The sequence below is a fragment of the Danio aesculapii genome, chromosome 7 (assembly GCF_903798145.1).
Source record: "Danio aesculapii chromosome 7, fDanAes4.1, whole genome shotgun sequence".
In the NCBI taxonomy this organism is placed as follows: domain Eukaryota; kingdom Metazoa; phylum Chordata; class Actinopteri; order Cypriniformes; family Danionidae; genus Danio; species Danio aesculapii.
Genome location: NC_079441.1, coordinates 68,350,455 through 68,374,512, shown reverse-complemented (window position 1 = coordinate 68,374,512; position 24,058 = coordinate 68,350,455). Strand labels below are relative to the sequence as shown.

Below are 24,058 nucleotides of genomic sequence, written 5' to 3'. Positions count from 1 at the left end.
AAATCAGATCCAGAAGGCAAACCAACGTTGCTCCGAGAAGCAGGCTCTCATGCTGGATGACAATGAACTGTAAGTTGAATATGTCATTTTATATGTAGTGCATGTGATAAACAATGTATCTGGGCACTTCATTATTTCCCAAATATTTCATCAAATAATCATAATCTTTCATCAGATATCATAACCTTCCATCCACCCTCGAAATGACCCCCTTCGAATTCTGGTCACATGGAATGTCTTCAGGGCGGAGCTATTAGTCCTTTAGAGCTGTCAGTAATTTAGGAAGGGCCTATCAGTACTTCAGGGTGGGGCTATCAATCATTTAGGGCGGGGCTATTAGTCACTTAGGGAGGGGCTATCGGTCATTTAGGGAGGGGCTATCTGTCATTTAGGAAGGGGCTATCAGTCATTTAGGGCAGGCTTTCAGTAATTTAAGGAGGGTTATCAGTCATTTAGAAAGGGGCTTTCAGTAATTTAAGGGGGGGTTACCAGTCATTTAGGGCGGGGCCTTCAGTAATTTAGAGGAGGGGTTATCAGTCATTTAGAAAGTGGCTTTCAGTCATTTAAGGGGAGTTACCAGTCATTTAGGGCGGGGCCTTCAGTAATTTAGGGAGGGGTTATCAGTCATTTAGGGCAGGCTTTCAGTAATTTAGAGGAGGGTTATCAGTCATTTAGAAAGGGGCTTTCAGTAATTTAAGGGGGGTTACCAGTCATTTAGGGCGGGGCCTTCAGTAATTTAGGGAGGGGTTATCAGTAATTTAGGGCAGGCTTTCAGTAATTTAGGGAGGGGTTATCAGTCATTTAGAAAGTGGCTTTCAGTCATTTAAGGGGAGTTACCAGTCATTTAGGGCGGGGCCTTCAGTAATTTAGGGAGGGGTTATCAGTCATTTAGGGTGGGGCTTTCAGTAAAATTAATATTACAAATAATCAATCTAACAACAAACATCATAACCCCCCTCAAAATGACATTTCATCACTTCTGGTAACAAGCAATGTCTTGGAATTTAGAGCGGGGCTATTAGTCCTTTAGGGCAGAGCTGTCAGTCATTTAGGGAGGGGTTATTGGTCATTTAGGGAGGGGCATTCAGATATTTAGGGAGGGGCTTTCAGTCATTTAGGGCAGGCTTTCAGTAATTCAAGGGGTTTATCAGTCATTTAGGTAGGGGATATCAGTAATTTAGGGAGGGGTTATCAATAATTTAGGGCTGGGTTTTCAGTAATTTAGGGAGGGGTTACAGTCATTTAGGGAGAAGCTACAAGTCATTCAGGGTGGGCTTTCAGTAATTCAAGGGGGTTATCAGTCATTTAGGGAGGGGCTATCAGTCAATTAGGTCTGGGGTTCAGTAATTTGGGAGAGGTTATACATCATTTAGGAAGGGGTTATCAGTAGTGTAGGGAGGGGTTATCAGTCATTTAGGGAGGGGTTATCAGTCATTTGGGGCGGGGCTTTCAGTAATTTAGGGAGGGGCTATTACTCATTTTGGGAGGGGTTATTAGTCATTTAGGGAGGGGTTATTGGTTATTTAGAAAGGGGTTATTAGTCATTTAGGGAGGGGTTATTGGTTATTTAGAAAGGGGTTATTAATCATTTAGGGAGGGGTTATCAGTCATTTAGGGTAGGGCTTTCAGTAATTTAGGGTGGGGTTATAAGTAATTTAGGGAGGGGTTATCAGTCATGTAGGGCAGGGATTTCAGTAATTTAAGGTGGGTTATCAGTCATTTAGGGAGGGAATATCAGTCATTTAGGGAGGGAATATCAGTCATTTAGGACGGGGCTTTCAGTTATTTAGGGAGGGGCTATTAGTCATTTAGGGAGGGGTTATTAGTTATTTATGGAGGGGTTATCGGTTATTTAGCAAGGGGTTATTAGTCATTTAGGGAGGGAATATCAGTAATTTAGGGAGGGAATATCAGTCATTTAGGGCGGGGCTTTCAGTAATTTAGGGAGGGGCTATTAGTTATTTAGGGAGGGGTTATTAGTTATTTATGGAGGGGTTATCGGTTATTTAGGAAGGGGTTATTAGTCATTTAGGGAGGGGTTATCAGTCATTTAGGGTGGGGCTATGTGGAATGATTCTGTGGTTAGCTGATCGCTGGTTTGAGTTTGAGTCCTGCTTCATTAGTAAAATAAAAAACAAATAAATGTTGTTTGATTTTAACAAATTGTGAAAATATAATCTTTTTCAACATCATTTAATTAAAGATGTCCCAGCATTACAAAGGTCTAATGTACCAATTTTGTGTTATTTAACAAACTTTGAGCATATCTGATCTTTTATGGATCATTAAATTGCATTATTTTAATATCAGCATTCCAAAGTCTAACCACAGCCTTGTATATAAATAATCCTTTTCAGTTTCAATGCTTTCATAAAATAAAATAAGCAGGTCTGAATACGTTTAGGATACATTTTTGAATCGTTTTTGCCATGGTTTATATAAGAAATACATATTATAATCATAAATAAATAAGGCTATATTTATGTTTTTAACAACTGTAAATAAATGTTCATTTATATACTGCACTGATCACAGGAGTAAATATTAGTTGACACTGATCCATACACCATATTTCATAAATGCCTCTTCAATACATAAACAAGTGAATTACATAATTCTCTGACCCAAAAACAGTAAACCAGCCACCGTGATGTAACAGACATTATATCATGACATGATTTCCTAAATATAAACACGTATAGTTTGCATGGACTCATCAGATGCAGGATAACAATCTGGTCAAGCAGATACTAGAAGTGAAGAGGAGGGGAAGTGAGGTCAGACTGAAGCAGACATATGGCCTGCTCACTCAGATCTGGCTGACGATGAGGAGACGCCTGCAGTGCAAAGGTTCAACACTGCTCACCTTCTTTAGCGCTCTATAATCACACACATATACAGTACACACACTCACATGTACGCACAAACGCACACACATACTTATGCACGCTCAAACAGACTCACATGCACACAAACACACACATATCCAGGCACACACATGCAGATACATACACACAAACACATGTACTCACGAGCACTCAAACACACTTGCATGCAAACAAACACACTCATTCCCACCCACACACATGCAGAGACATACACACTCACATATGCACAAGCACTCAAACACTTATACTCACGCATAATCACCTAAACACACACTCATATTGCACATTCACATTCACAGGCGTGCGCACACACACACAAAATATGTACACACATACAGTATGCACTCTATACACACAGTCTATACGCACACACGTGCTTTATACACACACTCTATATGTGCGCACTCTACACACTCACAGTCTATATGCAAACTACACTACACAAACACACACATGTGCGCAGACACACAATCACACACACACACACGCCCGCATACAAACTCACACAGCCCCACGCATTCAGATATACACACTTACATGTTTGCATACAGAAAATTTCACACACACATTTATACACACATGCTCACACACACACTCACATGCACGCATATAGACAAACACACACACACACGCATGCACGCACGCACGCACACGCACACACACACACACACACGCACACACACGCACACACAAATATGCACCTGCACAGGAACACACAAGCACACACAAATGCACACAAGCACACTCACATACACAAAAACACAAACTCACACACACATGCATTCAGACAAACACATTCAGACACATATACACACACTCACATGCATACATACACACAATCACCTGCACACATGCTCTCATTCATACATACATACATACACAAACACACACGCGTATACACACTCACACATGAATGCATACACACAATCACACGCATGCATGCATACACACTGCACACACACACTCTCTGAATTGCACACACTGAGCTCAGCCTGCAGTGTTGTGTAGTGTCTGTAAGTAGGCCGTTGTCGTGGAGACAGGCAGTATGGGATGGCAGCACTGTGCTCTGAATGATAACAGGCAAAGCGGCTCTTTTTCACACACACACACACACACACACACAGCTCTCCATCTCTCACACTCGCTCTCTCTGATCCTTCATGTACAAAGTCAGGGATTTACGCACTTCACATTCCTTTTAGACGTTCCACTTTTAAGACTACACTCACCGGCCACTTTATTAGGCACACCTTACTAGTACTGGGTTGGACCCCCTTTTGCCTTCAGAACTGCCTTAATCCTTCATGGCATAGATTCAACAAGGTACTGGAAATATTCCTCAGAGATTTTGCTCCATATTGACATGATAGCATCACGCAGTTGCTGCAGATTCGTCAGCTGCACATAATCTCCCGTTCCACCACATCCCAAAGGTGCTCTATTGGATTGAGATATGGTGACTGTGGAGGCCATTTGAGTACAGTGAACTCATTGTCATGTTCAAGAAACCAGTCTGAGATGATTCGTGCTTTATGACATGGTGGGTTATCCTGCTGGAAGTAGCCATCAGAAGATGAGTACACTGTGGTCATTAATACACGGCAGAATGGGCTGTTAAAAGATTAAATAAATTAATGTTTAGGTTAAAAACTTTTAAATAATCTGAAAATGGGAGAAAACAAAATACAAGAAAGCATGGGGGAAATGCAGTAAAACACAACATTCTTTAAGTGCATCATTGTTTTTAAGACAGGTGCCAAAGTAACATATAAGTCAGTTCATTTATGAATTAAATTACTTTAAGAAGTTACTAAGTAGTTATGTTAGTGCATATACATAAAAAAAACTAGCTCAAAAATATTACACATATAAAAATACATGTATATTTTAAAAGACTAATTAAAATGCCAAATATAAACCCTCAAAACGAGGAAATGTTTATACAAAAATGAAAATGACTGTAAAATAAATAACATTCTCAAAAATGCAAAAATTTGCTAAAATATATTTAAAATGTAAAACTAATTGTTAGTTAATTTTGTATTGATATTTTTTAATTTTATTTATATTTAGAGAGAAAATAAAGAATATTCTCAAAATGTTGTTTTTAGGACTCAAAAACACAAAATGTTACAAAAAATATCTTTAAAATGTAAAACTAATTCCTACAGTGAAATTTATATCAATATTTTATTATTTTATTTATATTTAGAGAGAAAATAAAGATCATTCTTAAAAACGTATTTTCAGTATTCTAAAAATTACAAAATATTACTGAATTATATATGTAAAATGTAAAACTAATTCTTAGTTAATTTTGTATTAATATTTTATTATTTTATTTTATTTATATTTATAGAGAAAATAAAGATCATTTTTAAAATGTTGTGTTTTTAGTATTTTAAAAATTACAAAATATCATTCAAATATATATTTAAAATGTAAAACTAATTCTTAGTTAATTTTGTATTAATATTTTATCATTTTATTTATATTTAGAGAGAAAATAAAGATTATTCTCAAAATGTTGTGTTTTTAGTACTCAAAAACACAAAAGTTACTTAAAATATTTTGAAAATGTAAAACTAATTCCTACAATCGAATTTATATCAATATTTTATTGTTTTATTTTATTTATATTTAGAGAGAAAATAAAGAATATTCTCAAAAACGTACTTTCAGTATTCTAAAAATTACAAAATATTACTCAAATATATATTTAAAATGTAAAACTAATTCTTAGTTAATTTTTTTATTTTATTGTTATTTAACTTTATTTATATTTCGAGAAAATAAAACATTACAAAATTGTACTAAAATATATTTAGTGTGTAAAACTTAGTTAGATTGTTTATTAATATTTGATGATTTGATTCATAACTCTTTTTTTTATTAATATTTTACTTATTTTTATTCTAATTATTACAGCAAGTTTTGACAAGAAAGTCACAATTCTGGGTTTAAAAATAAATGCAAAATTTCGCCTGTGTAAACAACGGTCAAGTCTATATTCAATTCTGTGTCTTACCGACTTTAAGTTCCTTACAATGATGCTTTTGACTTCCTTGCATGAATATGAGACAACACACACACCAACACTGCCGTTTCCAAACACGCACTCATTCACACAGCTTTCTTTCAGACACACATGTGACTGTCGCTTCACATTCTCAGACGAGCTCGCAGACAAAAAGAGCAGCTGAGCACAACATGCGGATCTTCAAAAAAGCGAGTCCAGATCGCAGCTGTAACACAACCTACAGGCCTATTTAAGGAACGCAGGGAGATAACACTTATTAGCCAAACACAGAAAACACACACATCTGCCTAATTGTAGACTGTGTCTTCATTTAACCAGAGACATATGGTACATTTACATCACCAGATGAGATAGATTTTGCTTTGAGATACTCTGTTTGCAGGTTTTGACGATGAAATAAAAAAATGTAATCTTAATTAATGAATAATTCACTCAACCAGAGACAAATTTAGCATGTTTACATCCCCAAATAAGGCTAAAATTTTGCTTTGAGATAGACTGTTGCAGATTTGGACTACGGAATAAATAATTAAATCTTCATAATCTTAATTAATTAATAATTCACTAAACCAAAGACACATATAGTACGTTTACATCAACAAATAAGACAGATTTTGCTTTGTGATACTCCGTTTGACAGGTTTGGACGATGAAATAAAAAATTAAATCTTCATAATCTCAATTAATTAATAATTCACTCAACCAGAGACAAATTTAGTATGTTTACATCACCAAATAAGGCTAAAATTTAGCTTTGAGATACACTATATGGCAGGGTTGGATGACGGATTAAAAAATTTAATCTTCATAGCCCTAATTAATTAATAATTCACTAAATCAGAGGCACATACTGTACATTTACATCACCAAATAAGACAGATTTTGCTTTATGATACTCCGTTTGACAGGTTTGGACGATGAAATAAAAAAATTTAATCTTCATAATCTCAATTAATTAATAATTCACTCAACCAGAGACAAATTTAGCATGTTTACATCACCAAATAAGGCTAAAATTTAGCTTTGAGATACACTATATGGCAGGGTTGGATGATGGAATGAAAAATTTAATCTTCATAGCCCTAATTAATTAATAATTCACTAAATCAGAGGCACATACTGTACATTTACATCACCAAATAAGACAGATTTTGCTTTGTGATACTCCGTTTGACAGGTTTGGACGATGAAATAAAAAATTAAATCTTCATAATCTCAATTAATTAATAATTCACTCAACCAGAGACAAATTTAGCATGTTTACATCACCAAATAAGGCTAAAATTTAGCTTTGAGATACACTATATGGCAGGGTTGGATGACGGATTAAAAAATGTAATCTTCATAGCCCTAATTAATTAATAATTCACTAAATCAGAGGCACATACTGTACATTTACATCACCAAATAAGACAGATTTTGCTTTATGATACTCCGTTTGACAGGTTTGGACGATGAAATAAAAAAATTAAATCTTCATAATCTCAATTAATTAATAATTCACTCAACCAGAGACAAATTTAGCATGTTTACATCACCAAATAAGGCTAAAATTTAGCTTTGAGATACACTATATGGCAGGGTTGGATGATGGAATGAAAAATGTAATCTTCATAGTCATAATTAATTAATAATTCACTAAACCAGAGAAACATACTGTATGTTTACATCACCAAATAAGACAGATTTTGCTTTGGGATACTCTGTTTGGCAGGTTTGGACGCTGAAGTAAACATTTTTTTTACAGTTTTTTTATTATTTTTTTTTATTTTTATTATTTATTATTAAATTTTTTGCCTTTAATACCCTAATCACTCTTATTGAGAATATATATATATATATATATATATATATATATATATATATATATATATATATATATATATATATACATATTATTCTCTCAAAAATTAAAGTTCTGTCATCATTTACTCTCCCGTTACTTGTTTCTGTCTTTTGTCGAACATAAAAGAAGATATTTTGAAAAGTGTTTCAAACCTATTGACTATTTTAGCATTTGTTTTTCATGCTGTAAAAGTCAATAGCTTCCTCAAAACATCTCCTTTTGTGTTCAACACAAGGTTTAAAACCTCTTGCAGGTGAGTAAATAGTGAGGAAATTAATTTTTGGGGGGTGAACTAACCCTTTAAACAATGTTTTGTAATAAATACATGAAATTGACAGATAATGAATGATTCACTGAATCATTCACTCAAACGATTCAGTCGGGAGATGAACACTGATCTGTTGCTCCAAAATGTAACACAATAATGGCTTTCATTTTTATTTTGGAGGTATATTTTTTAGCCAAATGTATTTTGCAGTTTCATTGTAATTAATTAGATTAATTTATTGCCACATTTGATTTAATCGCATACAAATACAAAGAAAGAAGTACTAATAAAACATTAAAGTGTGACAAACATGCAAAAAAGAAATCAGTAAGGGGCATACACTTTTTCACACCACTGTATATATACAGACGTGGACAAAATTGTTGGTCCCCTTCCACTAAAGAAAGAAAAACTGAAACTGAAAAAGTAATGAATAATCAAAAATGTGGGAAAGCAAGCTATTAGAAATAGAAGATGCGGTTTACGCTCACGATGTTGATTAAGCTCAAACGGCTAGAACCACGTAGAAAATCTAGAAAACGTATAAGACAATCTGACCTTACTTTGTTGGCTCATGATCAAGCTCTCAAACCCAAAAGCAGCTGCAAACACATGCACATTGATTTGACGGAGTGTCTGGTTTCCATGCACAACAGGTGTGTGTGTGTGTGTGTGTGTGTGTGTGTGTGTGTGTGTGTGTGTGTGTGTGTGTGTGTGTGTCTCACAGCTGGAGGAGAAGCTTTGAGTCAGTCAGTCAGTAGGTCAGTGGGTCTGCCAACATGCAGATACATATCTAACACTGATCAGACACTGAAGTGCCTCAACGCATGAACAGCAAGCTCAACATGTGCTTTGCTCATGCACATATTGACATCGGGGAGGAGAAACACACCAGCTGTCAAATAGAAACACTGCTTTTCCTTCAAAGCAATAATCAAAATAAGTAGAGTGGTGTAGTCGGGTCTATACGCACGTATACTCCGTATGCCTACTTTTTTGCCAGGAGATGTTCGGGTTTTACGACTTCTCAGGATTAATTATTGCGTATACCCTCGGTACACTCACTTGTTTTGCTGAATAGACTTCCCTAATTTATGTGTATTCGCGTCCCTTTAGATTGTATACCAAATGTTTTTTGTAACTTGCATCTTAATTTGTTGCAATCGGTGCATTTTTGTTTAACTTGCGCCATCCCCCGCCCCCTGACGACCGCAGCATCTGTGAGAACATTTCGTGGGAGTTTTTCGAAGATCACAACAAATCAACTGAAGGATGTCTCTGCTGAAACGCTCAGGTAAAATTATAAAACAGCAAGGGCGTCGCTTTAGCCTCCTATATTTCTATTCAGCCCCCCTTAAAGTTTTGTGACTTGCTCATGAACTTTACACTACTAAATTATCGCTTCCGTCTCCTTTAAATTTGATGTGAAAACGGCAGCAGACTTCCGCTCCTTCGGTTTCAACATGTTTTTCATTTAATCAGCAAACCACAGCTGTGCAGAGCGAGAGTACAAGGTGTGTGTTTATCAATAGACTGTTATAATATCTGCATATGCGCAGTTCTTTGCTACAGAAACACTTGTATCACTTGCAGCCCCAATGTCATGGAGGAGCATTCAGGTTTTCATCTATCTACGGTTTCCTCAGCGCTCCCTTCATCATGACGGCTGTCTCCAGCGTAAATGTAAGTCTTAACGAACCTTTCGCTATGTTTATTTTAAAATTACCTGTGGATATTACACAGTTTTCAAAGTTATGAACCGAATTTCAAAGCGTAGCCTTGGGCTTGAGGGGGTCCGGTTCGGGGAGCACAGGATTTCATCTGTTATTTGCAGACGATGTCGTTCTGTTGGCTTCTTCGGACATGGACCTTCAGCATGCACTGGGGCGGTTTGCTGCCGAGTGCATGCGGCTGGGATGAGAACCAGCACCTCCAAGTCCGAGGCCATGGTGCTCCACTGGAAAAAGGGGGTCTGCCATCTCCAGGTTGGAGGAAAGTCCTTACCCCAGGTGGAGGAGTTCAAGTATCTTAGGGTTTTATTCATGAGTAAGGGAAGGATGGAGCGTGAGATCGACAGGTGGATCGGTGCAGCAGTAATGCGGTCGATGTACCGGTCCGTTGTGGTAAAGAAGGAGCTGAGCCGAAAGGCAAATCTACATTCCTACTCTCACCTATGCTCATGAGCTTTGGGTCATGCCCGAAAGGACAAGATCTCGGATACAAGCGGCTGAAATGAGTTTCCTTCGTAGGGTGACCCTTATAGACAGGGTGAGGAGCTCTGTCACCTGGGAGGAGCTCAGAGTAGAGCCGCTGCTCCTCCACATCAATAGAAGTCAGCTGAGGTGGCTCGGGCATCTGTTTCGGATGCCTCCAGGACGCCTACCTAGGGAGGTGTTCCAGGCATGTCCCACCGGGAGGAGGCCTTGGGGAAGACCCAGGACACGCTGGAGGGACTATGTCTCTCGGCTGGCCTGGGAACGCCTCGTGATCCCCCTGGCAGAGCTGGAGGAAGTGTCTGGGGAGAGGGAAGTCAGGAGTTCTCTCCTAAGACTGCTGCCCCCGCGACCCGGCCCCGGATAAGCGGATGAAAATGATGATGATGATGATGATGATGATGATATAAAACACATTACAGTGCATGTGGCATTAACTATATCATACATTGATGCACAGCAGTGTGCGAATTATACACCCACAATCTGGGGGGGGGGGTCAACTTTTTTTCGGTTAGTTTGTGTAATACATGCTTCAGTCATTTATGCATTTATTTTTAATTACATCTAGTTTATTAATGAGACGTATTTATGTTTTCAGTGTTTTGAGGGATATTTAGTGTATTCTGACCTACAGTATTCTCTGATTAGCTACTGTATTTCAGATATTACTGTAGGTCAGTAATACAAACGTTATTATGCATGTAATTTGACTTTACTTTCAGGCTAAATGTAGATACAAACAACTATTTTACGAGAAAACAATGTCTTGTGAACACGATGTCTATCAGTGCTCTTGAACATCCAATTTCAGACTTTTTCCTAGAATAGAGTGATTGGCGTGATTATCCTTTCACAGTGGTTTTAGAGGTGGTCAAATGTATATTATATTACATGGTTTCCACTACATTCATTCTTCCATGGCGGGGCGCCACACCAAAATTCACCCCGCCACTGCTACATTACTTCTCATTCAAGACGTTCAGTCGTTGTTGTTTTTTTAATAGCGGCTTATAATCTCACCGAAACGTGTTAAAAAGTTAAGTGAATTATAACAGCGCGACCTTCTCTGTAATCATAGTAGTGCTGTGCGTCATTTCTTTACCCTTTAAGGTAACATGGTGACTGACTGACAGGTGCGTGATGCGTGACGCTAGGAAACACGGCGAAGCTTTCAGTTAAAGAGCCCATATTATGGGTTTTTGAAAATGCCCTTCCATGTAGTGTGTCACACAGCTCTAAGTGAAGTGAAATATCCAGCTAAGGCTTAAATCTGTAAGTGTACAGTGTTTAAAATTATTGATTCATCTATAAAAGAGTCGACTCATAGTGCTTCAAACGAGTCGTCTTGATAACGAGTCATTAGGTGTTTCGTGATGACGCGGCTACGAAACACAAGCCTCGCCAGTAGTTACGCGTGCAAACCCAGGAGATTTGAAACCTGCGGCCCCGCCCACTAACACAGAAAAAAACACTAGACACACACACACAGACGCCGCCGGTCGAATGAAGTCACGCTGTGCTCAGATGGATAATATTGACAGTCTCTACCCAAAGATGAAACTGTGAAGAGTCAGTGGTTGAGGTTTATTCACTAGTGTAAGTAAGTGCGATTAAAATTGTTGCCTCGTTTACTCTAGCTTGCAAATTATGTATTTAATTGTGTTTTGTTACTTGTTAACCTGGTACAGTACACGCGGTTACTCTTTATATTCTCTTATCACATGCAAGCCACGTTAAAAACGCGACGCGTGCCGCTTTGTTTACGGATTTAAGGTTAAATGCTTTTGTGAGCTTGCGTTCCACTGCCGTTCGTCGTTGCTATGGCCATCGTAAGCTAGGAGACAGGAGACTCGTGTCGATCTCCCTAGTTCTGAGGAGGAGCGTGATGTTTGTGTGTTTGTGTTTGTGTGTGTGTGTGTGTGTGTGTGAGAAAAAGAGCAGGTCGAGTGTGTGACGGCTAGGAGACAGGAGACTCACGTCGATCTGCCCAGTTCTTCTGAGGAGGGTTGTGTGTGTGTGTGTGTGTGTGTGTGTGTGTGTGTGTGTGTGTGTGTGTGTGTGTGTGTGTGTGTGTGTGTGTGTGTGTGTGTGTGTGTGTGAAAAAAGCCTTACACTATGAAGCGTGTATGCACTGTGACTACTTTTATATTGTTGATTAGTAGCTGGGCGTTTCACTCTGTCTCGCGCTGAAGCCTGTCACTGTCGACCAATCGCAGCAGGCTGTCATTGGTCCAATCAGCGCAGATTAGCTTCGCGCTGAGGAGGGGGTTGGGAACAAATGAATATGTGGAGTTCATTTGAATATGGGAGTCGCTGGGATAATTAGGTAAAAATAAATGGAGATTATAAGACCATGAAAGTGTTGTTTGACCTTGCATGCATATTAGACTGTTGTTGGAGACCCTTACAACCTACATATGACCCTATTTCATGTATAATATGGGCTCTTTAAGATGAACACGGTACTTCAGGATGCATTAATGCCGCTTGGTAGGTCTATAGGAGAAATTCTTAAATATTCCTAGCAAATCTAATGAATGTTGGAGACATACTTGTTAAATAAATACACTAAATCGCACTTCAGCAGTGTTTATTTAAGAGCGCACAACATAATCTGCACTTGAGCAGCGTATATTTGAGGACGCGCAAGAACTTTTGTGCACGAACAGAGGAAATCGGCGAGCAAGCAAAGAGATTCGCATGCTCATATTACATGAATGCGCTCTTGACTAGGCATGGGACGATAACCGTTTTTAAGGTATACCGTGGTTTGGATAAGTCAATGTTTTAAAACCGCCAAAACTTTCTGTAATACCGTTCCTAAGGTATGTGTAAGATTTTTTTATTTACATTTGTTTTTGTTTTTTAGGACAACAGTATCTCCAGCAGAAAAGATATCTGAAGATGCCGTATTAAATTGTAAATAAATGTAGTGTTTTTGTTTTTTAAACTAAAAAAAGACAGAAGTCAGTGATTGATTTCCATTATTTAGCCTGTCATGATTGCTCCAACCTATTTTAAATCTTTCAAAAAATATAATATGTCGGCACCAGTGGTGTAGTGGTTAGTGCGTCGACACATGCACTCCAGTGCTCACGGCGACCTGAGTTTGATTCCACCTCGCGGTCCTATGCCGATCCTTCCCTTCTCTCTGCTCCCCATGCTTTCCTGTCAACACTGTCTACTGTCCTATCAAATAAAGGTGAAAACCCAGAAAAAATAATTATAAATAAAAAAATAAATAAAATATATTGTTTTCAAAGGGGGAATTTTGTTTTGTTTTTTACCCAGACATCACTTGCAGCCCCAATGTCATGGAGGAGCATTCGGGTTTTCATCTATCTACAGTTTACTCAGCGCTCCCCTCATCATCACGGCTGTCTCCAGAGTCCAGCGAAAATGTAAGTCTTAACGAACCTTTCGCTATGTTTATTTTAAAATTACCTGTGGATATTACACAGTTTTCAAAGTTATGAACAGAATTTCAAAGCGTAGCCTTGGGCTTGAGGGGGTCCGGTTCGGGGAGCACAGGATTTCATCTCTGTTATTTGCAGACGATGTCGTTCTGTTGGCTTCTTCGAACATGGACCTTCAGCATGCACTGGGGCGGTTTGCTGCCGAGTGTCATGCGGCTGCGATGAGAATCAGCACCTTCAAGTCTGAGGCCATGGTGCTCCATCGGAAAAAGGGGGTCTGCCATCTCCAGTTTGGAGGAAAGTCCTTACCCCAGGTGGAGGAGTTCAAGTTTGATTCCACCTCGCGGTCCTATGCCTATCCTTCCCTTCTCTCTGCTCCCCATGCTTTCCTGTCAACACTCTCTACTGTCCCTCAAATAAAGGTGAAAACCCCCAAAAAATAATTATAAATAAAAAATGAATAAAATATATTGTTTTCAAAGGGGGAATTTTGTTTTGTTTTTTACTAAGACATTTAAAAAGAATCTATTTTAGAGCAGTAATCACAATACCGTAATACCGTGAAACCGTGATATTTTTATCCAAGGTTATCATACCGTCAGAATCTTATACCGGCCCATGCCTACTCTGGACTTCTAATACTGCGCCCACAACATTTGTCACTGAAATAATGCCACAGGTAGTTGGTAGATCTGTGTAAAAGGCCCAACAGAGTCTACTTCCACAGCTGGAAAAAAATCCTAGAGGAAACACTGTATTATCTATTATTTTAATTATCAACCTTATTATTTAAAATACATATCAGAGTGAAATATTTCTCAGTATTAAAGGACTGAACCCCCCATACAGCTTTTTGACATCACTCAGGGGGATTAAGCATTAATTAGGGGAGTCAATCCGTCCAAACCCCCCTCTAATTCGCATCCAGATGCACAGGATTAAACACAGTGACTGAACCACTCAGTGAATGTACTCATTATAACGGCATATCAGAGTGACATCAGAGTAAAATGTGTTGTATTGTATTAAAAATGATTTCCTAGTATGACTGTGAAATATGTAAATTAGCCTGTATGTTGTTTATGCTATTGAATTTAAAAAGTAGCAGTTTTATTTATTTACTACACAGAAAAAAATTGGGCGTCATGGTGGCGCATTGGTAAGCACGATCACCTCACAGCATGAAGGTCACTGGTTCAAGTCCCAGCTGGGCCAGTTGGCATTTCTGTGTGGAGTTTGCATGTTCTCCCCGTGTTGGCGTGGGTTTCCTCCGGGTGCTCCGGTTTCCCCCACAGTCCAAACACATGCACTCTAGGTGGATTGAATGAACTGAACTGTCCGTAGTGTATGTGTGTGAATGTGAGAGTGTACGGGTGTTTCCCAGTACTGGGTTGCAGCTGAAAGGACATCCGCAGCGTAAAACATATGCTATATAAGTTGGCGGTTCATTCCGCTGTGAAATATTGAGTGTCCAATAATTAATTAATGCTTCTCACCATTCTCAGCGAGAGGCGCCAAAACCTCAAAGATCATCTCCTTCTTCTCGTGCTCCGCCTGCTTTCGGAAGAGCCGCACCAGTTCCTCTGCAATATTCGTGGAGGCGAACTGTTCCTTACTGGACTCTAATGAAGGAGCATCCAAAAGAGAAGCATCAGCCTTATGAAATATCATCTAATATGCAGTTAAAATCTAAATTAACTCCTGCCAATTTTGTGTCCTTTTCAAACAGAGCAAGACATTTTTCACAGTGTTTCCTATAATATCTTTTCTTCTGGAGAAATTCTTATTTGTTTTATTTCAGCTAGAATAAAAGCAGCTTTAATTTATTTAAAACCATTTTAAGGTCAATATTATTAGCCCTTTAAGCTATTTTTGTTTTCAATTGTCTACAGAACAAACCATCGTTATACAATGACTTTCCTAATTACCCTAACTTAACCTAATTAAGCCTTTAAATGTCACTTTAAGCTGAATACTAGTATCCTGAAGAATATCTAGTCTAATATTATTTACTGTCATCATGACAAAGATAAAATAAATCAGTTATTAGAAATGAGTTATTAAAACTATTATGTTTAGAAATGTGTTGGGAAAATCTTCTTTCTGTTTAAGAGAAATTGGGAGAAAAATATAAAGGGGGGCTAATAATTCTGACCTTCCTTGTATTATAATGCATGCAGTTGTCCAATGTGACAATGAAATCGGGATCTCACCGAGCTCTGCCAGGTTGCCGAATGCGATGAGACACATTTCTGTGAGCGGCGTGTTTTGGGAATGAACCCCCAGCAGTCGCACCAGTGTTGGTATCACACCCATGCTGATCAGCTGAGCCTGCAACGAGTCTGCAGATGAAAGAAAACACAGCATTTATTACAGTTCAGGCAGTTTACTGAACAACAGTGACATAATAGCAGTTATTAAACGTGCTGTACAGTTAGCATTATTAGCCCCCCTGTATATTTTCCCCCAATTTCTGTTTAACGGAGAGCAGATTTTTTTCAACACATTTCTAAACATAATAGTTTTAATAACTCATCTCTAATAATTGATTTATTTTATCTTTGCCATGATGACAGTAAATAATATTTGACTAGATATTTTTTTAAGATACTAGTATACAGCTTAAAGCAGGGGTGTCCAAGCTCGGTCCTGGAGGGCCGGTGTCCTGCACAGTTTAGCTCCAACTTCCTTTAACACACCCATCTGGAAGTTTCTAGTGTACCTAGAAAGAGCTTGATTAGCTGGTTCAGGTGTGTTTAATTGGGGTTGGAACTAAAATATGCAGGACACCGGCCCTCCAGGACCGAGTTTGGACACCTCTGGCTTAAAGTGACATTTAAAGGCTTAATTAGGTTAACTAGGCAGGTTAGGGTAATTAGGCAAGTCATTGTATAACAGTGGTTTGTTCTGTAGACTATAGAAAACAAATACTGCTTAAAGGGGCTAATAATATTGACCTTAAAATGTATTTTTTTTTTAAAACTGCTTTTATTCTAGCTGAAATAAATAAAACAAATAAGATTTTCTCCAGAAGAAAAAATATAATAGGAAATACTGTGAAAAATTCCTTGCTCTGTTAAACGTCATTTGGGAAATATTTGAAAAAGAAATAAAAAAAGGAGGACTAATAATTTTGACTCCAACTGTATGTACGTTTTTGACTCTTTTAAAGCTTATTAATGCCATAATATGTTTGCAGATATTTCAGAAACATACTGAGTGAACATACTTGTTTATCTGAAAACGATGCTACAGACAGTTCAAGAGTTCACACTTAGATACTGCTTGATAATAATAGCAGGTTGGGCATGCTGTACCGGGAGAGAACCCTGAGTTCGGAGATAATTGAGCCCAGGGCTCCCGCCTGGTCAATGAGCATGTAAGGAGTTCCGAGATGAGGTAGTTCTCGAGAGCTCCCCCTGGTAAAGGGGGAGATAAGGTGGATGGGGGGGATTCTTCAAAAAACAAAGATAAGGGAGTGATGCTAGACGGGTTATTTATAGTGAGTCTGGAATAATCTGATTGGCTTACTAATGATTACAGATGAGAGACCAGTCGCATATCAATCATATCATATATTAGTTTGTGAAACTTCATTTATTCTTCTTTAAAAATGTGTGTCCTGTTTCAAAATGTCTGTCTTTGTTTTGGCCTCTATAACCAGCCCACTGCCAGTTCACCCAATTATATTTCTGCATCCTGGCTTGCCTTTGCAGCAAACGCTGTATTTAATTTAAGTTTTGAAGACAATATTGCGACCTCTGGAGGACAGTAACGATCTCCGAAATTAGGCGAAAATTCAGGATTATAAAAATCCCTCATTATATGTTCATTTCTTTCTTTCTTCGGTATAAAAAATGACATTTAAAGTAAAGTGATGTTCACACAAAAAACAAACCATTACTCACCATTTATCCACCCTCAACAAGGTCTCAATCTATATTTCTTTTTTTCTGTTAAACCCAAAAGAAGATATTTTGAAGAATGTTGGACATTGACTTCTATAATAGGAAAAATAAACATTGTGAACGCAGCTGCTTTTTAGCATTCTTCAAACTACCTTCTTTGTGTTTAACAGATGTAAGAAATTCAAACCAGTTTGGAGCAAGTAATGGTGAATAAATGATAAACTTCATTTTGGAGGTGAACGATCCCTTTAATCAACTGAAACTCATTTATTCATTCTCCTTTGGTTTAGTCCCGTATTTATCACGGGTCACCACAGCGGAATGAACTGCCAACTATTGCAGCATATGTTTTACACAGTGGATGCCCTTCCAGCTGCAACCCATACACCTGGGATATCAAACTCAATTCCTGGAGGGCCGCAGCTCTGCAGAGTTTAGTTCCAACCCTAATTAAACACAGCTGATCAAACTAATCAAGTCTTTCAGTCTTGTTTGAAACCTACAGGTAAGTGTGTTGAAGCAGGGCTGGAACTAAACTGTGTTACTCATTTCACCTATGGCGCAGTCTTTGGACTGTGGGTGGAAACCGGAGCACACGGAGGAAACCCACGCGATCACACAGGGAGAACATGCAAACTCCACACAGAAATGACAACTGTTCCAGCCGGGACTCGAACCAGCGAGCATCTTGCTGTGAGGTGACAGTGCTAACCACTGAGCCACCATGCCGCCACTCTAAAATCTATTTTATCTTAATTATCACTCGTTTCATTTATTTTGCAAACCATCCGAAACTAAAAAAAGGGGTGAGTATTATTATAGTTTATATCCTGCAGTGATATACTCAGCCAATTCTCCAGCTCAAAGTAATAAAGGCTGTAGGTAAAAGTGCAGTGACATTATATACTGCCCTGAGATTTCATTTTTCCAGAGTGCTTTGCTGAGACGAGCAAAGAAAATGTAGTCTTGACCTGAAAATGTGAACGATAAATCAAGACAACAGCGCAACAAAGCACTGCTCAGCCATCACATTTCATACTCGGAAATAAAACCAAGCTGTGAATCAAGCTTGAATACAATTTGAAGAATGTTTTTATATCAGTGTGTGTTTTCTTTTGGAAGATTTTCACAGATTTTTTTGTTTTTGGTGGTCAACTGATACATTAGGGCAGTGGTTCTCAAACTTTTAAGCCAGCGACCCCTGATGTAAGATCGTCAAGAACTCGCGACCCCCAAACTACCAAAGCATTTACAAACAATAAAAATAACTTATTTTAAGTTTTATGAACAGATTTGAAATCAACACTAATCGAAACTAACAAGCAAATAAATATATATATATGCATGCGTGAGGAAAATATGTCTCTATGAAATCCCGTTATCACAAGAAAACACATTTTTATAGCATAATTGAGTGACCAAAAGATACACGGATGAACCGCTCACCGGCCCTGCACGCACTGCTTGACATGAATTTATTAATGAATCTGTTAACGATACGTTAACTGTATTGTGTTCTCACAGATAGTGTCTGATATTGCACAGATACTTTTGACATATACCTTATTTTTCCATACATCATTTTAATAGTAATACCGGCCTTTTCATGAGCTGCAATATTAGTTTAATCTTGGTCAGTGCAAGCCCTTTTGCGATGGTGTATGTGGTGTTAAATTTTACATATAGCTGCCACTTGCATGGCTGACAGCGTCTGGTGATTAAATGAAGGATTAAACAGAACTTATCGTGCTTAAAATGTGTAGATGTGGCAAACAGTTACCTGAAAATTCCGTCCCACAGACTTTACGGTGAACGCTTTAGTTATTTTCATAGCAGACTTAAAGCCAATGGAAGTCTTTTATCCACTCTTGGAAAAGTGTAGATGGTGGATTAACATTCACCACGTGATCAGTAATCAGATGTGCCATTATTTGTAGCTTTAGCTGGTTTCTAAAACTAAATCTGTCAGTGTTGTTTTCATTCTCATCTTCAGCGCTTTACATTTTCGCGGTTGTCATCTCCTGTCATCTGAAGGCAGAAGGCGTTGACTGAATGATTCAGTCTAGCGCAGTGGGCCAATAAGAAGAGCGCGAAGGCGGGACAAGCGTTGCCGGCTTTGTTTACTGCAGCAAGTTGACATGACAACAGTTTTAAACTGTTCCTGAGCGCTGCGCTTCAAGTGCAAAGATGCATTCTGCCTGAATGTGTCCTAAATACTTTATGAATTCATCAGTGATATCTTTAAAAAATCTGAAAATATTAGCTTTCACTTATAATACTGAAAAATATATATTATAATCACTGAAAATTACACAATTTTTAAATCACTCTCGCGACCCCTTGAAATTATTCTGTTTGAGAACCACTGCATTAGGGGAAATAAGTATTCATAACATTTCTAAAGGAGCTGTTGATGTGATTGAAGCAGATTTTGATAAAACCCCAAACAATACAAACATAAAAATAAAACAAAACCAAAAAAAAAAAAAATCTAAAAAATTTGATGTGTGTAATATAGGGGTGTCGAAATTAATTGTTTCTTCGGACAATTCGGGATCGGTTCAGTAATAATCATAACCGGTTATTATGTACTGACGTCATTTATCTCATATGCGCTATGTCGCCGTAGATTACTATGGCGAGGGAGGCGAGCGCAAGTATTTACAAAGCTCTAACTACTTAAAAACGCAAAAACTGTGCACAATTTTACTGTGTGTGTGTGTTTTCTGGACAGTCTTTCACTGACACTTACAGCAGAATCCCCAATAGAAACATTGCTTAAAGTATTTCTATTTTCATTTTTAAAAATTTTGAAAATATTTTACATCAATTTATTAAAAGTATATAATTATTTTTACAGTGACAGGATTTTTATTAAAGATTAAAGACGCTTTTATTAAGGATAAAAGAATTAAGAAGTTGCCTAAAGAATAAATCCATTTTTAATTTAGTTTTGTTTTTAATTTTGAAAATATATATTTTTAAATGCATCTAATTATTATTTCACAATATTTTATGATTTAATAAACATGCAAAATCATTTTCACTGAAGTAATAGTATAGTATAATAATTAGTATAATATAATAGTTTAAATTAAATGAAGTGATATAATCCATCTCTTCTCTATACATATATGTAGACACTCTGCTTTCAAAGGTGCCATAAAAATAAATCAATGCACAATCTCTAAGATATTGATATCAGGCATGAAAAAAATCCATATCTGCTCTATTAGAAATTGGTATTGACCATGAAAAAAAAATCCATATCAGTTGACCACTGCTTATTTTAATCATAAAGGTCACAAAATGTATAAATTCATTTCCTGAATTAATTCATACCATTAAACTTATAGTGCACACAACATTTCTCACCATCAAGTCCAAGTCCTTTATGAGTTTCTTTTTTTCTGTTAAACCAAAAAGTAGAAATAAGTACACTGGTAACTGTTAGCCATTTTTCCCCATCTATAGCAGTGCTTCCCAACCCTGTTCCTGAAGGCACACCGACAGTACACACTTCCAACCTCTCCCTAATTAAACACACCTGAATCAACTTATCATATCACCAGAGACTCCAAAACCTAAAGTTAATGGGTCAGTAAGGGAGATATCAAAAATATGTACTGTTGGTGTGCCTCCAGGAACAGGGTTGGGAAACACTGATCTATAGTATGAAGAAAAACACTATGTAAGTCAATGGCTTCAGGTTCCCAACATTCTTCAGTATATCTTCCTTTGTGTTTGACAGAAGAACAAAACTCAAATAGGTTTAGAACAAGTATAGAGGATGAGTAATAGGGGGCAGAATTAAAGTTTTTGGGTGAACTGTCCCTTTCCGCAGTATTGTAACAGTATGCCTTAGAGTTCGCTTGAAATCAAAATTTGTAATGTGTATTTTAGTAATGTAATGTGTATTTATATAGCGTATATATTGTGTATGGCCATACACCCACGTGCTTCACAATCATGAGGGGAGATCTCTCCACACCACCACCAGTGTGCAGCATCCACTTGGATGATGCTACCACAGCTACAGGACAACAGCGTCAGTGCGCTCACCACACACCAACTATTGGGGGAGTGGAGAGACAGTGATAGAGCCAATTTAGTGAATGGGGATGATTGGGAGACCATGATGGGTAAGAGCCGATTAAGGGAATTTGGCCAAAACACCGGGATTACACCCCTACTCTTTATAAGAAGTGGCATGGGATTTTTAATGACCTCAGAGAGTCAGGACCTCAGTTTAACGTCTCATCTGAAAGACGGCGCTCACTGACAGTATAGTGTCCCCTTCACTACACTGGGGCATTAGGACTCACACAGACCGCAGGTTGAGCGCCCCCTGCTGGCCTCACTAACACCACTTACAATGTATTTTTTTCCAATGTGTTTCAATGTAATTTACAATGTATATTTTTCTAGCTCACATTGTTATTCTTAGAGTGAATAATTAATCTGTGCAAGTTAATCCATTGAAAAAAAAGGTTTGTTTTGGTAATCTACAATAAAAGTCTGATTATTTGCTTTGGTGTTTGGAGTGTCGGTCCTTCTGTTGATGTTAACCTGAAGGCTGTCACAGCATTTGTCAATGATGTGCAAAATAAAGCCTACCCCATTTTGACATCAAACAGAAATGGTGAGGGGGTGGTGTCTGTTAGCTTGTAATAACTCCCCCCAAACCCTTTTCTGAATGAAATGCCTACTTTACATCCCCTAGTTTTTCACGATTTTGATTGATTGCTGAATCCAACACAAAAATCAACAAAAAGTCCAAATTTTTACGATCCTGCAAAATTCTTAATTTTAATAAACGCAAAATAATAGCAGAAAATTAAACAATCTCATAAAACATCCAATTCCAAACCATATAATTAAATCTTATTTCTTTTAGTTTGCAATTAATTGTTTTAGGTATTTACGGGAGATTGGTTCAGTAATGACGGCTGCTGGACGTGACCGAATTGAAGGACATTATTTTTGCGTTACATGTATGGCTGGTATTATGATGTGCATCAAATCGATAAATGAATTTGCTTAACTCTTTCCCTGCTGTTGATGAGAGAAAACACTTCCACGAGTTTTGCGGCAATCCGTGTTTTAGGTGTATTACGGTAGGGGAGGCCCTAACGAATGTCCTGAGTGAGGTACACAATGTCAGATGCTCCGGGGAATGAAATCGGAGAAAGAGACAAAAAAATAAATAAATAAAAATATTCGCAAAAATATAGGGGTCTGACTTTACTATACTGAATTATATCGTGAAAACAAAAAACACACACAAAAAGAAAATATTAATCACAGATTCCAGTTCATGCGCAGTCCACCTGAACCTAAAGCTGCGACCATTTTTTTTTTCCGTTATGTGACGCAGTTCGTAGAGAAACGAAATATTAAATGAGAAAGCAGTGGGCGTGGCCTGTTTTTTCTACTGCGAGCTGATTGGATGTAAAGTAGCCAAGATCTGTAAGTGGGTTTGGGGAGAGTTATTACAAGCTAACAGACTCCTCCTCCTCCCCATTTCTGTTTGTTGTCAAAACTGACAGCTGGAGGGGCGAGGCTAACATATTTAATATATGTTACCTCAGACAGACGTAATCTGACAATTTAACAAGAAACAATTGTCTGCGCCAGTGGTTTAGTGGTTAGTGCATCGACACGTTGATCACGGCGACCCGAGTTCGATTCCCGCCTCGCGGTCCTATGCCAATCCTTCTCCTCTTTCTGCTCTCCACACTTTCCTGTCAATACTCTCTACTGTCCTGTCAATTAAAGGTGAAAACCCCGAAAAAAATATTTAAAAAAAGGATCAGGTAGTGCACTTTCAGATTTCAATTAAAGATTTCAAGGGCAAACAATTGTTTTTTTTTTGTAAAGACACGAACAGTTGAACTGTTCACCTCAAAATGGCAATGTAAGCTAACAAAAATCAATATGGTTAGTTTTGATTTGACTTGTACTTTAAGACATGGATCTGATGCCATCAAGTCATCAGGAAGCAGATGCTGATCAGGAAATTCAAGCAAGCAAAATGACAGAAAGCCAGACAGAAAAACACGTTGGGAAAAAGTAGAAAATGTTATTGAGTATGAGAAGCCGTTAAAAAAGCAGAAATGAAGAAAAGCTTTGATACAGGAAAGAAATACAGCACATAACCTTTAAAACATTTAAGCAACAGGAGTCCTTCCATCACATTTAACAAAGAGCCGACAGTCCAAAGCGCTTTTTGCCGACTATATAATTGCCTGTTGTTGGTTTTATCGACCACCGGAGCTTAGCTGGTCTGAGCGAAAGGAGCATTTGAGCAGAAGGCACTGGCTGAATGCATCAAATCAGAAAACACAACAAAACAAGCCTTGGCAGAACTGGACGCCAACCAGAAATCATTGAGGATCTCTTGCCAGTAAATTGAAGCCCAAATCACGTCAAGCGGGGGGACCTGCAGATCTCGCTGATGGAGAATGAGTCATGTT

At 37.9% G+C, this 24,058-nt stretch overlaps 1 protein-coding gene across 3 annotated transcripts in view; it reads right to left on the bottom strand.

Annotated features, from left to right (window-relative positions):
• rap1gds1 (RAP1, GTP-GDP dissociation stimulator 1) overlaps positions 1-24,058 on the bottom strand; it is a 93,343-nt gene that overhangs the window by 28,827 nt on the left and 40,458 nt on the right. For all 3 annotated transcript variants that reach the window (XM_056462404.1, XM_056462405.1, XM_056462406.1), the window contains 2 exons: positions 15,888-16,016; positions 15,171-15,296 (listed from right to left, as the gene is read on the bottom strand). In XM_056462404.1, the coding sequence (XP_056318379.1) occupies positions 15,171-15,296; positions 15,888-16,016 (255 nt within the window). The remainder of the gene's footprint in view (positions 1-15,170; positions 15,297-15,887; positions 16,017-24,058) is intronic.